This window comes from Setaria italica, chromosome III, assembly GCF_000263155.2.
Source record: "Setaria italica strain Yugu1 chromosome III, Setaria_italica_v2.0, whole genome shotgun sequence".
Classification (NCBI taxonomy): domain Eukaryota; kingdom Viridiplantae; phylum Streptophyta; class Magnoliopsida; order Poales; family Poaceae; genus Setaria; species Setaria italica.
Genome location: NC_028452.1, coordinates 32,815,005 through 32,833,356, shown reverse-complemented (window position 1 = coordinate 32,833,356; position 18,352 = coordinate 32,815,005). Strand labels below are relative to the sequence as shown.

Here is an 18,352-nt window from a genome sequence, read left to right as displayed (position 1 = left end):
ATTGATCCATACTCATTTTTCCAACCATGTGCAATCCGATAATGAGGACTTCATGTGGAATAATTCATTTGCCACTTACACGTCCTCCTATCTAAATGTGTGTGTTTCATTCCTTTCCCTCTCCAACATTTATTTTCCATGGCCTTTTTGACAAGTCTCAGTAATTTCAATAGATCTCTCACTTAATTTGATAATATTTTAGATATAATGTTTTGCTAGGATTGTTTTTACCTATCAAGCTCCACATAAGCCTTCTACTTTCATACATGATTACAATAGATTAAAAATAATCTATTATAGGCTTGAGTGACTTGATGAGATGAGTGTTTTCATGAACTTTTGCAAGAGAATCTCACTTTTGTTGGACATGCATCTTTTTGAAAAACTCTTCACGATGACACAAGGTAAGGGTCTGAAGTTCACTTAATTTTGAAGAGTATTGTATTTATTTTATTGTGGCTTTGTTCTTTTTAGATAGTCTATCTTCCATAATGAAAAACAAGCCGGTTACAACTGAACTTTAATACTAAACACTCGAGAGAGAGAGCAATATATCTTGTCATGTATAACTAAGTGCAGGGATGACATTGGAAGGCAACACTGATTTCTTTTAAGAAAGAATTAACTTAGTCGAGGACGAGCAAGGTTTAAGCATGGGGGAATTGTTGACGCTTGTTATTGACATTAGTGCCATTTAACTAGTATTTTCATGCATATTCTTATACTAACCCGCCACTTGGCACTTGAAATAACCCCATTATTGCATACATGTTGTATTTTGGAGCATTTTGCAAAATCACATGAAATACGATATAATTGAAGGGTTTTTCTACAAGTTGGAATTACGCTCGGACTTTGGATATTGGAAGGTCCAAATACGAACATTGAACTGTAAGCCCACAGGAGGAACTGAAACATGCACGGGCCATTTTTTCCTCATTCGAACTTCGATTGGGGCGCATTTAAAGGGAAAATTGCATGGCTCGACAAGATCTACAACTTTTGAATGAAGTGCTCGAGCATTGGAGGCCAATAGAGGGTGTGCCAATCGGCCCAGAGGGGTCCAGGCCGATAGGCCTAGCCTGTTTCTAGCCTCGATCATCGTGCCCTTTCACCAGGAGGAGGCCCACGATGTTCCTAGGGTTATTTTCTGGAAACATGGCTTCGAAGGCACCTCAATCGACATTGCTAGCTATAAATACCAAGGACTTTCAACAAGGAGGGGGATCCCCATGAGTTTAGACCTAGCCGCTGCCGCCGCCACAAGAGAAGAAATAGGGATCAGATCTGATCAGGAGCTTCGTTGTCAAAGGGGACCTTCAGAGGAGGGAGGGAACCCCTAGGCCGATCGACCTGAGTCCTTCGTGCCTCCCCTCGTCTTCATCTTCAATCAGGTTGTTCTCTAGGTGCTCCATAACCCCTTTATTCACCAACATGTGTAAGATCATGGGGTAAAGTCTCTGTTAATTCTTAGGGTTGTTATGGTCCTTGATATGTAACTGCTACATGTTGTTTATGCCTATTAATGCATCATGGTCTATGTCGTTGCAATGCTTCGTCTACATATGTAAGCTCTTGTTCTATACAACATATATTCTTAGTAGAGTTTTTGATAATCATGGTGATTAGCTTAACTTTGCGGATGGTTTGATATAGTGTGTATGAGCAAGGCGGTTGAGTATTCCTATGTAGTGACAGTATGCAGTGGGGAAAAGGCCGAGCGAGCACGTAACCGTTGTGATAGCTAGTGAGGCAGCACCCATCTATGTAGTAGATGCATATTCTTGTGAACCTAGATCCTAGGGAGGGAACGTTTATATCTATCTCTATCTCCTATCTTGTGTTAACCTTTGCTATATTATCTCAATCTCTATTATTAGTTTAGTTTGTCTCTCTGCACAATACATACACTCAGTTTCGTTAGCAAGATTGGTATAAAGTGAGACCCAGCAATCCACTTCTTCCACGGATTGATAATCCTTGGGGGAATACTCTAAGGGAAAAGCTACAACTAATCTGTGTATTTGCGGTTCACGAATTGGTGCGCTAACTGCCGTCAACAATCGGCCATCATGTTTCGATTGCGTTTCTGCTAGGATTTTCGAGAACCAGCAACCGGCTCCCGGAACTGAGATTCAGAGTTTCTTGGAGGCCCCTCATCTTCCAATAGTCTTGGAGGGCAAGGGGGATGGGAGGATCTCCCTGCCCCGGGAACATGGGGACTTCCGAACTTTCGGAAGCATTCCGGTGGGAACTATCCCTCCGGCCCACGATCTTTGTCCAATTCCCAAACAATGATGCAAACGGGTCTTTTGAGTGGCAATTTCTAAACTCCTTCGTGAAACCGCATACTATCTCATCCCATAATATAGTAGACTTAGTGTTTAAAATTTATAGCTGGCCTTTCGACACTAGAGGAACTCTACGTGCGCCATCCCGAGAAGGTGTTGCATGTTCAGTGCTTGGTGTCTGGCGTGTTTTCATGTAAAAAAAAGTGAAGGCACTAGTACAAGTTCGCACATCTATGACGAATCAGTTTCATCAAGGAAAGTGCCAAATTCGTCAAAAGAAACTTTTATGACGGAATGGTTTCATCAAAGACCGAGTGTCATGTTTCTTATGACGAAATGGCCAATTTCTTCACAGAAATGCTTCCATCCATGATGAAATGGTTTTCATTTTTATGACAAAGGATAAAATAGCAGTAATTCTCTGTTATATATACAAACGTTATTTTATACGGAAAGTCTAACTACAATGCCTCCTTTACAGCTAATTCCAAGAGTCTGTAAATTTACATTTGTAGATAGTTGTCATGCCTTTCAACGTGATATTCCTAATGTATTTACGAATGAGTCAACAATATTCACTTGTTTTCCACTGGCAAGAAACTTCATGCAGATTGGTGGATGTACATGGAAGATGCTGAGTAATGATGATGGCAGGACCCATATTCCATCTCCACATATTAAGCCTGCTGCAACTGCCGACGATAGTAATTCTGCACTTCGTCTGTTTATTTTACCCCAAATGATTAACATAACACTACCTAGTGTCATATCTATGCTGTAGTAAGGTCCAGTCAGGTATGGTAGTGCTATTGCTGTGATGCAAGGGATCAAATTTTGTAGTTTCCAACCTTTTTTCTGGGACACCAATCTAAGTGTTTCGATAGCTAGTGTTATAAAAAAAGTAATCAAACAAAAGGTGATACAGTGATCTGGGAGCTGATCCATTCCTCGCTTACCAAGTAGACCAATTGCACGATAGATTGATGCAGAGGGGCATGGGTACTCTGAATCTTTTGAACCAATGGGAGCAGTACTTTTGGCATTTGCCTCGAATGCAAGAAGGATGCATGGGTTAATGATAGAACCAATTAGCACACCATAGATATGCCCAGCCACTACAGCTCTTGGATTAGTCAGAGTCATAAAACCAGTTTTGAGGTCTTGCACGGCCTGTGACGAAACATTAAGAGCTGCCACAGCCACCCCACAAACTACAAGGCTAGCGATAACCGCACCCGGTTTTGCAATCCATGCTGCTATGATGAAGAGTAAGAACCTGCCATAAGTTTGTGCAACTGACCAATCTGTGAGTCCCGTTCCGTATGTATTGCAGAAGGTAAAAACAGGAAGAATGATGAACAGTACGGCCATATGATAGAACGTAACATGATGGAAGATCCAAGGGATAGCGACTGAACATACTATTGCACATCCAATGTATCCGGCCACTGGTATAAAATGCGGGATCTGGTAACCAAAAAGTACCTCAAGCCTTTTACGATCATCATAGTTAAGGCTGGGACTTGTCAACATATATTTGATCTTCCCTGAATCATTTTCTTGCCTCTTCTTGTAGAAGTCGATTGAACTCACGGCAAGGAGTTTAATGAAGTTGAAAATTCCCTCAGTGATAATCATTGTTATGCCAATAAAAATCTGTCAAATAACAGAAGATTTAATCTCTCTTTGGCACGAAATGTTTGCCAAAAGGAGCATCATGTTAAAGTAATTGAATAGAGTGGCCACAATGAGATTGTTTATATTTCACAAGGAGTTATGCCTTTCAAATCAAACGCGGTGGTTTCTAAATATAGTGCATGGCGTATGGTTTCTAAATATAGTGCATGGTTAAATTTTCTCTAGTGCTGTGTTTTGTTTGGAGAAATGCACTCGCGCGCGCGGTAGTCGGTAGAAGAAAATATATCTTCATCGTCTTCTGTTTCTCTCTTGTAACAACACTGACAAGGTGTTCATGAAGCAAATAGAACAGCTCGTCCTATTTCTGATGATATAATAATGCTGGCCTACTTGACAAATGGACTGAAAAAAGTGCCTCGCGTGCTCAAGTGGTACCTTTTGAAGGTCTATAAATTTTTTCAGGCTCTAATCTTTTATGTGATTTAAAGAAATCGTTATATATAGGAGTGTATAATACAAATTGTTTCTTACCTAAACATTCAAGAATAAGATATGGTATATGAATATGGTCTTTGTATTAGAATAAAGTATAGTTTTGTATTTGTTTAGATGTTAGCCACCTCGGATTTGCTTGGAAGTATTTATAACACACGATTGTTTGCCCTCATTGATGTGAGCGTTAAATTGTTCCCTAACAATTGCTAGTTAAATACCTACATACTCCCTCCGTCCCAAATTGTAAGTCATTCCAAGAATCTTGGAGAGTCAAAGCATCTCAAGTTTGACCAAAATTATAGAGAAAAATATAAAGATTTATGACATAAAATAGATATACTATGAAAATATAATTGATAAAGAATCTAATGATACTTAGTTGACATCATAAATGTTATTATATTATCATATAAATTTAGTCAAACTTGAGATATTTTAACTCTCCAAGATTCTTAGAATGACTTACAATTTGACGGAGGGAGTAATAAGGAGGGCCCAATATAGTTTGGTAAACAAAAGATTTTAGGACATGCTTTCTCCTACTAGCCCACAGCTGGATCTTTGACATTATAAATTTCTAGGAAAAATTAAAACAAAAGGATAAAAATAAAATACAACAAATTCATGTGTACCTTATATCCATTCGCTCCACTCAAACTTGTAGTACTATCAGTTTGATACCATTGGCCTCTTTTACTGTCAAGGAAAGGAAATAATAATCCCCAAGAGGTGATAGACCCAAAAAGCAACCCGAAGTTTACAACATGGGGGACAATCATACCCAAACCAACAAATGATGCAGAGAAATCAAAAAAGAATCTGTAAGTATAAAGACATTATATATTAGGACTTTGAATAATATATATGTAATTTTCCCTTCAAAAAAATAATATATATGGAATTACATATATGTTCAATAAAAGAGTTATGCTATGGTCCTTGGAAAAGTGTGTATAGAGGTACCTAAATCGTTTCTTGAATTTTTTTTACCTAAGGTAAAAACTTTTATTATTGAGATGTTATGATCAGCGGTACTTCTTTATGGGCGATAAAATGAACCCTAAAACTTAATCATAGAGGATACAGAACACATGATCATTGTCTATCAACTCTATTACCTCGAGTTAAAAATACTTGATGACCCCTTTCGATATGAGCACAAATTTTCTATTAAAGTGTAGTTATAATACCTAGAAAATATATAAGATCATTGAAGTGCTTTCCAGGATGATGCTACAACTATGGTTTATTTGTTTTCAAATCAAATATATATTTTGAAAGCTCTTCATGGACAAAGTTTTAAAAGTTTGACCTGATTTTGGTCGAAGTGTCAATTATTAGGACCAGAGGTAGTAAAGATATACGTTGCACACTTGTTGAAATGGCTTAGAATGCAGACCAATATTTGTCGAGGAAATAATTGGAATAGATTTCCCACCTATCCTTATATAGGTCTAGTCCAAACATTGGAAAGGACTGAAATCCACAATGTTCGCCTCCAGTATAGAACCATTTGAACATAGACCAAGAAAAGCTTCCCAGAAACGTTTTGAATATAGCTGCAACCTGCAACCTGAACAGATGAGGAACATTACTGCAAGATACCAACACAAGATATAAATCCTGTAACTTTAATTCATTTTACATTCAGAAAGGACAGAACTTTACTTTGCCACATAAGCTCCTTGAGGGGTATGAAAACTATTGATAAGATGAGCCACAACAGAGCCTGTTGGAAAGGGCAATCTGTAATCAACAATCATAACCTATAGATAGAAGAAAAATCCAACAGTGAGTTGCGCGTGTGACTGAGTAGTTCCTTTTTATCATTCCTTCAAACAAAATCAGCTTGTAATGTTATGGTAGAGGGAGAAACAAGGGAGATGTATCCACGTATGTATTTCAAGTTTTCTTGTACCCTTGTTTTATTGCTTCAAAGTGGTTGAGTGGTTGCTGCTATTCACATAGCACATATGGACATTAATTTTAAGATTTCCATGATTTCAATGTCGCAAGTTTCTAAAAAATTCTAGTGCGGTATGCTCAATCAAAGAAAACTGTAATGTGGCTATGGTCATGATGTATGTCCTAGATATACATGGGAAAATGTCAATGAAGAATAAGTGGAGGGACATGCAAATTTTCTGTGTCTGCTTTAATCTTTTCATAGTGGAGTGCATAAGTGCTGAAGTGCTACAATGGTTAGGTGTTGGTGTGAAAATATGAATATCGTAAATAATGGATGATATATATTGAGCCTTATGTGCTATTCATATAGAGTACATAGATGCTCGAATTTCAAATAATCCCTATCATAATAACGGGATCATTTGGATCCTTATGCATAATATTTGAACAATGGGAGTTAGCTAGGCCAATGTCAAGTGCAGGGGTGGTGGTGGGAAGCGTTTGTGCTTTGGTGGCGGGATATTTCCGCCAAGAGTGTTTCGGGCAGGCACGGTAGGTGAGCCAACTGTGATATCAGGGAAGAATAAGAAGAGAAAAATGTGGAAGGAAGAATAAGACAAGGTGACTTCATTTGTGGTACATAGCCTGACCATAGTGTTTTTTTTCGGGCTCTGAATAATAGAATCTTTATTTTATTTTGCATGTATAAGGGGACCATGCGAATAATACAATGAAATAGCCTTGGAGTTATTTGAAACAGGCTTCATGCCAATAAATTACTTTGTTGTCGGTGTGCGATATCTTGAAGGTAATCTATTACATATGCTACTGACTCATTGGCAATACGTCACCTCATTAGCGCTCAACTAAAGGCAGTTTTCAGGCGAGTCAGCCTAGCAAGCCAGTGTGGTACATATTTCATTTTGAATGTTGGGTGGTCACAAAGAGCATGACCATACTCTCTCTGTTTTTAAAACAAAACAAAACAGCTTGTCTTCCAAAACGGGGGAGTAGATCAGAACCCATCAGATGGCGGCGTGCAAGCTTACTCTTTTATGAGGGTTATAATTGACACGTTGGCAGAAGTGTTGATGGCTGAACTCCATTTTCAAATAGGGGCTTCAGGTGTTGTAAAGTGCCAAATGTCAGTGTTTAAACTGTTATAAACCTCATGTTTTTATCATATTTCACAACATCCATTGAAAAAAAACTACTGAGGATTAGTCTCTATGCATGCATGTGGGGTTACATGTTCTTGTGTTCAACGTGATTTTCTGATATAGCCTAGCTCCACCTTTGTTTTCGAATTGACTCTTGAATGCAATGTATATATATTTCATTAAGATTGTAATGCAGCTTAACATATTGTCGTCAGACATAAATGTAGCTTTTAGCCCTTTTCCTATCAGAGTAGTGTATGTACTATGTACATATCTATATAATTCATTTAGCTTTTAGCGCCTTTTCCGTTAAACAGATTATTGAGAGTTTAGTTTTCACATGATCCAAGGACTTTTGCCAAAGCAGTCAATACAATAGGGATCTGTTCAATGAAAAATAAATTACCTGCATCAGCGGCAGCATTGGTTATGACGAGTGCAAATACAATAGGGATCTGTTAAATGAAAAAAAAAATTACCTGCATCAGCGGCAGCATCAACGTTATTGCCACCAGACCAGTAAGGAAAAGGAATAGCACATATTTTCCTGTCGGTACGTGGTCGATAATGTCTGCTGCATCTGGATGATCACTGAGAGATTTTGCCACTTGAGAATTCATTGCAATAATGTAATTTGGCAAACCACCTAGAAGAAAGGTCAAGACTAGCCTGATCAAACTCCAACGCCAAAAGTAGTCGGAGTTAACACGATAAATCTAGCACGACCTTACCTGAGATTGCCATGTTAACGCAGGTGATGACACAGGTCTGGAGGAAGATGTTCTCCTGGCGCGTGAACGGCGCTGCAGCGATGCCATAGCGCCGCAGCATGCTGACGAGGCTCTTTACGGAGAAGTAGCTGAGGACGTTGGCAGGCATGTTGAGAGCCCCTACGACGCCGATGGTCATGTAGATCCGCAATGTGACCAGAGAGAAGACGGTCGCGAGCACCACCGCGATGGCCATCGAACGCAGCGTCACCTGCTCCCAGAACGAAGGGTATGGCTGCCCCTCGAATACCCGCTCCACTGAAGGCGAAGACTCTTGAATTGTTGCATCCATGGTGAGCTGTGCCTGCTTGCTCCAGCTCGTTCTCTCCCTTGTGATCTGATTCTTGATGGAGGAACTTTCTCTTGGGTGGGTTGCAAGTGGTTGGGAGTGTTGAGAGGTTGGGAGGATGTATAGCCGGGGGAGGAGTAAAAATAGAATGTATAGCAGATATTAGTTGGGGCTGGTAGCTTTCCCGGATTGTTAAAAACCGCATCTCCATAGCATGTAAAGCGGACACAGAACGCAGAGCTGAGAGCAGAGAAGGGACGAGCAGAAAGTTTTTCCTTTGCTTCACTGTAGAAGGCCTCCTTTCTTTGATATTTTTGCTCTTATTTATTTCTCCTTTCTTTGTACCTTTTTCTTTTGCACATCCCACTCTCTTTTTTGTGAAACTTTTTTAGAACAAGTTTACCATAAGACATATTCGACGAAGAAACCTCTAGGAAGCATGATATTTTAAGTTGTTTTTTTTCACGAGGCTTTTGAAAAAGAATGTATATATAAGTTGTGTTTCAATAAGTTTTCTAGTAAACTTCTTTACATAAGATGTATTTAAGAAGTTTTTTCTGATAATTTGTTAAAAAAGATCTCCATGAAAAGCTATCCTAGAAAACTTTTATCTGGAAAGCATGTTTGTATAAATTGGGCTTCAATTAGTTTTCTTTAGAAAACTTTTAGAAATCTTCCGAAGAACTTTGAAGATATGTATAAAAGTTTCTTGAGAAGATGTAAGAAGTTTATCCTGATAAGTTTTCTTGAAAAAAAGCAAAATCACACTATGTTATCAGAGAGGCTGTACGTAATAGTTTGATGAGTTATTTATACCTTTCAAACATTGGAAGGTTATGAATAAAAAAATACCATAAACAAAATTTCATGGAGATCTTAGAAGAGTATTGGCTCAGCTAGCACGCGGTATCTAGCAGCACTCCTTGCATCAACGATACATCTGCCGCACCAATAATAGAGGCTATTGTCCCAAAAGTTTGATCTCTTCTTTGAACTTCAATGACTGTAAGAAGATAATGGATAGCATTACCAATTTTGACACTTTTGGAATTAGTCAAATTATTAAGTAGTTCAAGATCGAATACAAATTTTGTGTGTGACCAGTCTAGTCTGTCTGAATACAGATCAATCCAGTTCATGTGAAATAATGGAACCTTTTTTCGATTGCATATGTAAAATATGCACCTACAAAGTAGGAAGAACTCATAATGAAAATTGTCGAAATGCTATCTCCATGAAACTTGCACGAATGCCAGATGGAGTTTACCATATTTTCTAATTTCTAGATCCATCAGAAATAGATAGACCTTCATGTTTCACGATCACAAACAGAAACTAATTAAAGGAAATGTTCTTGTAAACCGATAAAGGGGGAGAATTTTTCTTTATGATCGAACCTTAATGAGATGATGTAGAGATAGTAAACTGAAACCCAAACATCCTAATTCAAGTCCAAGACCTAATAGAAAGACAGAAATAGATGAGATCATGACAGATCAGTCCGACAGGGGAAGAAAATTAGAGAAACCACTAGAAATCAGCTATTGATACATAAGTCCGGCAGTCCACAAAGGGGTACCTAAGTGGTTGATTTGTAGGTGAGGGCAGTTGCGAAACTAAGAACTCGAAGATAATCATGAGAACACGAGGGATACAAGGGTTTTAGACAGGTTCGGACCTCCGGAGGGTAATACCCTACATCCTGGATGCGTGGATTGTATTGCTCAATGTTTGAGTCGATGGGATCTTCGGATTGGATTCGTTGGGTTGCCCTCGGGAGGCTTCCTTAGCCACCTTATATAGACTGATGACGAAGAGTTACAAGTTGGTTTGAATCTAATCTACTCGCGGTAGTTACATGGAAAGTAATATGAGTCGGTCTACAATACGGGTTCCATGATATTTGATCAGATTTGGACTGTCTTGTTGCCCTGATGTGTACTCCAAATAACTTCATGTCCTTGGCCCGCATGCCTTGGTCGGGTGGGCTCACTTGTTAGGTTCGGCTAGTATCCTAGTCGGTAGGGACCCATGGAGTACCAATATCCCTCAAGCCCTCGCGCGATGTGTAGGCGAACAGGAACTTGAGGTCATCACAGCGAAGGCGATGGTACACTACAGCGCCTGACTTGGATAGAGGACGAGCCGTGATGACAAAATTGAGCAGTCCCGTGGAGCGCTTCCTAAAAACCTTATTCGCCCTCTCGTTGTGCAGGATCACAAGGACATGGTTCCGAAGACCTGCTCTCAATGCTCGCCGGTGCACGTCGATGCAACGAAATGTTGAAGACTACAATGGCAGTGCAGCAGTGTAGAAGAGAGAAAACCTAACTCATATAGACCACCTTAGGGATACCCAAACCTAGGGGCATTCCCGTATAGTAGTGTATGGTGCATCTTTTCCATGAGGGGATGGTCCGTATTGATAGGGAGAAAAATCCCCACACCTTCGTCTATTAGCAATTTGGGACTAATAGATTGTGTACCCCCCTCTAACGTTAATGGGCCTTTAAGATTTATTAAGGATTATATATATGGGCCAAGCCCATATATCTAACAATCCCCCAATCAGATCTCAAATATTTAGGTGTGTTGCATGTTTCTCACTACTGTTTGATATACCGGTCTTTCAGCAAGGACTATTAAGGTGAACTATTGCTTAGAGATTCAAGCTACACTTATCCACAACTTGACAATAGACTATGCCTTGAATCGCTAGTTTTGTGTGAATAAGTTTCACCTAAAGTCATGACCCCTAGCTACTAGTAGCCTTCCTTGCGGGTGGAGCATATACGTCATACTCCCTGGTCTCTTTCATGATCTTACTAGAGGTTACCCAAATCTCATAGAGTGCGAAATTTAACAGCTAGACTCATATAGGTATGTGTAACGGCCTCGGATAAAACTCCTTCGCGTTAATCTTAATCCGAGTCCCTGATCACCTATCTCAGTTTACCAAGGTTGTTTGCTCAACCTCCAGATCTCCCGACCCCTTCAATCCGACCCCTCGCCGTGTTTTCCCCAGTTCCGACCCCGTCGACCCCCAACCCACCGTCGGATCTTTCTAAGTCCTCCGACAACACCTCCCTTTGGTCTGAGCCGTGGACCACCAAGACTGACCGGTGGACCCACGAGATCTTTCCCCCAGATCTTCCGCGACAGGCGCACTCGAGTTGCATGCCCGCTTCACAGTTCCCCAGCCGCGTGGCTCAACTCCTCCGACGCCTGCCGCTCCGCCTCGTCGCCGGCCACGACCGGATGGATTCTCGCGCCCCCTTCCCCAATCGCGGCAGAAGCTCCTCTGCCACCCTTTCTGCAGCACCTCGCTGCCCGTGCCCATCATCACATCGCCAGATCCTGGCTGCAGAGCCCGATGCCACCCGTCTTTTCCATCACCTCTTCACAGTCGCGCCGCCCCGGTCCTCGCTACGTGACGATTCCTCCCCCGCCAACCCAGACCGTGGCAGCGACAGCTCCTTTTCCCGCCTTGTCAGAAGCCGCCCCGACAATCTGTTGCTCCGCGCTCGCCCGCGCGACTGCAGCCGCCTGTCTTCTCACCTGTGCGCCCTCGTTCCTAGCGCCGTTTTCCCGGTCACTTCCATCAGATCCACCGCACGATGACGCCCACCTCCGCCAAATCTCAACCACCGGCAAACCCGCGCCTGCGCCGCCCTGACGTCAGTGCCCAATGACCGCCGGTGTCATCCTCGAAGTCCTGCTCCACCGCCCTCATCGCTCAATCGCCGCCCCGGCAGAGCACTCCATCGTTTCTTCCCCGACCTTCGCGCCGCTCCCCCTTATCACTTCCGCGCCGCTATAAAATGGGATGCCGGAGCCCCGCCGGAGTTCCCCTTTGCCCTAGCTGCCCTCTCTCTTACTCCCTATTCATGCTCACAGCGCCACCAATTAAGTCTGAGGAACTCTCCTCTCTGCTCAAACACCACCTTTCCCCAATCCACCAACCACTGCTTTCAGTGCTGCTCAAGAGCTTGCTTGTGATCCACAAGAAGCACCGCCGCCACCGGAATACCGCCGAACATTCTCGCTGTTGTCCCAAGCCCCTTAGTCCTTCCGCCCAAGCCTTCTCTGTAAGACGAAGGTAAGCTGCCGACCCTTGTTCACCTCGTCCGACCCCTCCTATCCGCCCGACCCCGGTTCCGTCTCGCCCGACCCTGTCTGTTCCGCCGACCCTTCTCCACCTCGCCCAAAGGCTCAGCTGTATCTTTTTCCTTGAACCGAGGGTATATGTGTAAAACTTGGGGACTTTTCAGCGTTAAGTCTGAGGACCCTTAGCACATCTATTCCTCTAGTTTAAGGGTCTGATCATAAGTTCCTCCCCATCCGACCCTTATACCTTGATCTCCATCGACCCCATTGAACCTTCCCACCCTCCTGTAACTTGCTGCAAGTTTCTGGGCTCAAACTTGCAAGTGTTGCTGTTGAAATAACCGTCTAAATGCTAACCAATGCATTGCATTCGTGTAGAGCTGCATCTCGCCGCCGGCTACTACGAGCTGCACCCGGCTCCAAAAGAAGAAGGTGTAGCCAAGCTCCTGCCTCCAGAAGTCAAAGCTGCCCAAGTAGACGAGCAGTTTCCCTCCTCCTTGCTTGAAGGCAAGCCCCGGATGCATGAATCCCCTATGTTTTACCAGACTTGCGCATGCCTTCTTGAACATGCTTGTGCATTTACGTATAGGAGTTGTTTGGAACCGTAGATGCATGACTTAGTTTTCCTTTGATCTGAACACTAGCTGTTGGACCGAGTAGATGCTTTGCTTAAATAGGAAACGGTAAAAGCTGAGTGATGTTCTGTCACTCGCGAGCTATAGGAGTTGGCTGTTTCCTCTTCTATTACAACTATAAGGACGATGGATGGGGCAGGGTTTTGGGTAACTCTTTGGTGGTCGGTTGATCGCCCCGTCTGTCTGTAAAACTTGCTAAGGCCCGACAGTGGTGGTGTTCGTGATCAAGTGTTTGAAAGTACTAATCTCATACCTAGTGTGGGATGGGGAAGCCTAGTACCTGATTGAACTAGGGCGTGGCTTATACCCCTGCTGTCCCTGGAACGAGGTTCCCATGGTGCATCATGTGGGTGCAAGTGCGGTCACAGTATGGTAGAGGTCGGGACTATAGAGCATTGCATGCCAAGGGAAGTTTGGACCTGACACGCGCCTGGGAATTGATAGGGACGGCCGACACAGGAAGCGGCCCTTGTTGTGCGCGGATGTCGTGAGATTAGGTTCGTCATGCATGGTTAAGAAACTCGAATCGATTCGTCTGCCTCTCACAGTTTGAGACTGCTTGATCGCTATGTCACCCTGAGTAAATAAGGAATCTGATGATGACATGGTTCTGTTGATGCTGTTTATACCCTTTGGTTGGTTCTATGTTTGCTTAGAACAAGTTGCTAACTTAGACTGGATAATGAACTTAGAACTTGAGCTAAAACTTGAAAGTAGGGATACGCCTAGCGCTTTTGGCAAAACAAACCCCTCAGCCAAAAAGCCTTGCATGTCTAGAAGAGGTAGTTTAGCGCGCTCCCTGTCGGTTAAGTCTTGTTGAGCTTAGTAGCTCAGCCTTGTTGTGGCTCTTCTTTTTCAGGTGAAGTTGCTACCTCTGAGCCTCCCTCTGTTGGTACTTGGCCGTCCCAACTCCCTCCGAGTTGGACGGTTGAGTGGGATCCCTCCTCGGACGGCAAGGAGAGGGATCACTGATGTCTCGGTGGGCCTCACCAGGGATGTCCGACCCCGACGAGTTAGCTTCCGCTAGTTGTTTTACCTTCTGTTATTTTTCTTCAGAATCTTGTAAACTCTGATGTTGTATTATGGTCGAACTAAATGGTTAATTTGTTAACTCAGTGGACTTGTTGTATTCTCTGGAACTGCTCACCTTCGTGTGGGTCTGCTAATTGCTGAAATCCGACGGCACTTCGTGTTTACTCGGTTTAGGCATGAGCGCGCGTATCATGCGGCCTAATCATGTTTAACCAAGTAAATCCGAAGTGGATCCGCCATAGCTGGTATCAGAGCCGATTTAGCAAGACAGAGAACACAACAGGCTCTAACACACCTCTTTAAAAGATAAATGTTGCAAGAAACTCTTTAAAAAATATCTCGTACGATCGTTAAGGATGACTTTAGTGCGAGAGGCGCTAGGGGATTTTGGGGTTGTTTTTAGGTGGCTAATATCTATTTGGTTATCTTGCTAACCCTTCCAGCACTTCGCCACGTCTATTATACGTGTGCCGAGTTCCGCATCACGAGTATGCGAGGGTTGATAGGGAGTTCTATTCAAATGACCCTATCATCGCGGTTGTTTCGCCCACGTGTATCATACGTGCGCAGTTTCCGTATGTTAATCCATACGAAGGTTGGTATGGTTCGATTCCAACGAGCCTATCATCACGGTTGTTCGCCACGTCTATTATACGTGCGCTGAATCCGCATCACGAGTATGCGAAGGGTTATACGGTTCCATTCAAAGGGGACCTATTTCCATGGTTGAGTGCTGTCCATGCAGCCTTGAACGCATGGATGGTGTTTCTATAGTGAACGATAATGTTTGGGAATGCTTTCGTGGGTGCTAGCACGAAAGGTTCATGTGGTCGTGTTTTCTGCAGGTACACTAACCGCGATCGCTTAGGAATCGTTGTTAGAACCGACTAGTTATTATAGGGAGAGACGTACTGGTTGCCTTGCCACCGGCACTAACTGCGTAAGACCAAGTTTTGGCAGTTGTTTTGGTTAAGAACGAGGTAGACCGTGCATGCGACATAAGCTATGAATCTGCCAAGTCACCCTCCTCAAAAGCAACCTTGCTCGGAAAAGCTCTTCTTCGGTTCTAAGGATTTCTAGTTCTTCCAGCTTGTTTTCGGTTAAAGTCCGGATGCTTTTTCTGTCCGACCCCTGACCTTTAGAGTTCATCTCACGTTGCTTTGGTTCTTGGTTCCAGATGGCCGCTCCCGGACATGTCCTGTATGGCACAGATGGCACCTTCCATTCGACGTGTCTGCATTTCGAGGGTTTTCCCGCTATCTTGTGGGACACCTTAAAGTGGTTCGGGTACCAGTCTCCACCGTTGTATGCGGGACGGTTGTACCTGGAGTGAGGCGTCCAAACATGCAACGTGCAGGCAGTAGTACCTCCCCCTCCTATGCGGCCCGACTGGCCCTCGTTTGGAATCTCAGCATACGGCCTTGCCCTGGAAGACACTTGGGAGTCAGCTGCTCTTCAACTCCTCACTCAATTCTGTCAGCTGCACCCACTGGAGGTCACCCTAGACCCCATCGGCTTGTTCCCTGCCAGGAACCGGTTGGACCTGGCGTGGCTCGACCGCGTCAGCAATATCGAGGTGTTGGCCACCTCCTACTCAATGGTCACCATCTCCACCAATATCCGGTGCATGTCAGCCCTATATCGGCTGATTGAGCTCCAAGGACGAGCCATGACTATCCTTGCTCGGATCGCCGTGGATACCCAAGGACACCTCCAGGCCGCCAGAAGAGACATGGTGGGCCAAACATATCAGCTCATCCAACAAGGCATTCAAGTCCACGACATGCAGGACCGAATCTCTAAGCTCGAGGGAGAAGTAGCCGACTTGGTGGACGGCATGATCGAGCTGTCAGAGGAAAAGATGGAGGTGGAAATGGAGCTGGCGGTTGCCAATGCTCATCTGGACGCCGAGCTCGATGACATGCATGCCCTCCAGATACAACTGGAAGCTCAAGAAGATCCTGAGTAGGTTGAGGAAGCGTCCAGTATGGACATTGAAGAGGACGACGCCCCTTCTCCAACTCACAGTGTTCCCTCGTAGATGGAGAGTTGCAGGGAACCTATTCTTTTGTTGTACTCCTCGGCAGCCTAAATTTTGGATAGTCCTGTAATAGGTTAGCCTTGAGTCGAGTACTCCTCGTGTTTTAGAACACTTTTGTAAAAAGATCCCAATGAAATCAAATCTTGAGTCTAACCTTTGACTCTTTACAAATTGTTGGAATGTTAGACCATGTGAGTTTGTGCTGTGACCACACACGCCGTTTTATGTGGGTCTGTTCAAGTTTGGCCGACCCCGGATTGCGAGATCGGATGCGCCTGACCCTTTGAGGCCGTTCTCTACCTTGCCCGACCCCTTTTTGTGTGGATTGTTTTGCCAACCCCTTTTCTCGGGATGTTCGCCTAGCCCGACCCCTTGGCTTAAGTTCAGATGTAAGGGAATTCCTGGAGTCTGGGTATGGTTCGCCCGAAGTCGTGTGCAGGGCTAAGATAAATGCTAACTAGGATGGCAATGGGAAGAATGTATCACCCTTATGGGGACGTGTGTTGCATTATCAGCAAGAGTTGCATTGGAGAATTTAACTTGTGCGTTTCCATCTGTTGGAGTACTTCTAAGATTATGAATTTAATGGAATGTTAACTCTTGTAGATGGCGCATCGCACCAGATCTGGCTCTGTGCCCGGCAGCAGCGAGCAAAGACAGGATCTTCCCCCACCTCCGCCCCCGTCTCCACTAGAGGCAATCTTAGCGGCTCAGACCGAGCTGCTGAGACATCTGGTACAAGGACAACAATAGCAGCAGCCCCATGGTGGAAGGGCTCAGCAGCAACCTCATGTTGCTCGTTATGAAGACTTTTTGGGGACGCAAACCCCATTGTTCCAGAAGACCCAAGACCCACTCGATGCAGACGCCTGGGTTCGCACCATCGAATCCAAGTTCGAGCTTCTCACTGCCCAGTGCCCCGATCACAATAAGGCCCGGTTTGCAGCCCAGCAGTTACGTGGTTCCGCCCGGCTATGGTGGGATCACTACCACACCATGTTGCCAGCAGACCATGTCATCAGCTGGAACGAGTTCAAGACTGCGTTCAGAGCGCACCACATTCCGGAGGGTCTCCTGGAGCGCAAGCTCAATGAATTCCTGGCTCTTCACCAAGGAAACCGAGATGTGTTACACTACGCTCAAGCCTTCAACGATCTGTGTCGTTATGCTGGATATCACGCGAACACCGACGAGAAGAAGCGGGACAGATTCCGCAGAGGGCTGAGCTTGGAGCTCAGAGAAAGGTTAAACCCAATAAGGGTGGATACGTACAATGAGTTGGTCAACCTAGCCATCTCCCAAGAGGACTGCATGAAGGCTCTGGCAGCCGAGAGGAAGAGGAAAGCCCCACTGCCAACGCCCAGCCCACCTGCACAACATTTCAGAATGGTTCCAGCCCAAGCGCCCAGCCGACCCCAGCAGTCGGGAAGGTGGATTGCCCGACCCCCGCCAGCAGCAGCGCCCCGTTTTCCTGGTTTCCAACCACAGGCGCGCCAACCAACCCTACTGCCACCCCCACGTCCTGCAATGGGTAACCGCTGTTTTGCGTGCGGCGATGTGGGGCATTTCACCAAGGACTGCCCCAGAAATCAGAGCCCGCGCCCAGGGCAGAGCAATGCAACACCCAACAAAGGAAAGAGGCCCAAGGTGCAAGTTCGCCAAGGTCGACTGAACTTCACCCACGCAGCAGAGCTTCCTGAAGGTGCGCCGATAATGACGGGTACCTTTCTGATTCACAGTTTTTCAGCTTTGGTTTTGTTTGACTCGGGAGCTTCACATAGTTTTATTGGGAGAAAGACCCATGACAAGTGTGGGTTACAAGACTGCCAAACCAAAGGGTCTTTTAGAATATCCACCCCGGGTGGAATAATCACATCTGATAGGATGAGTGTCAATGTGCCTATTCAGCTAGGCCACAACCTTTTTAAGGAAAATCTTATCCTCCTTGACCTGGAAGGAATAGATATCTTTTTTGAAATGGATTGG

General features: G+C 44.2%; 1 protein-coding gene across 1 annotated transcript; it reads right to left on the bottom strand.

Annotated features, from left to right (window-relative positions):
- Positions 1–2,822: 2,822 nt before the first annotated feature.
- Positions 2,823–8,554, bottom strand: LOC101760110 (probable metal-nicotianamine transporter YSL3). Its single transcript, XM_022825275.1, has 6 exons — positions 8,224–8,554; positions 7,972–8,138; positions 6,093–6,190; positions 5,863–5,997; positions 5,057–5,243; positions 2,823–3,947 (listed from the first exon to the last, which is right to left on the bottom strand). The coding sequence occupies exons 1-6, from the start codon at positions 8,552–8,554 to the stop codon at positions 2,823–2,825; spliced, it is 2,043 nt and encodes a 680-aa protein (XP_022681010.1).
- Between the last annotated feature and the right edge of the window lie 9,798 nt (positions 8,555–18,352).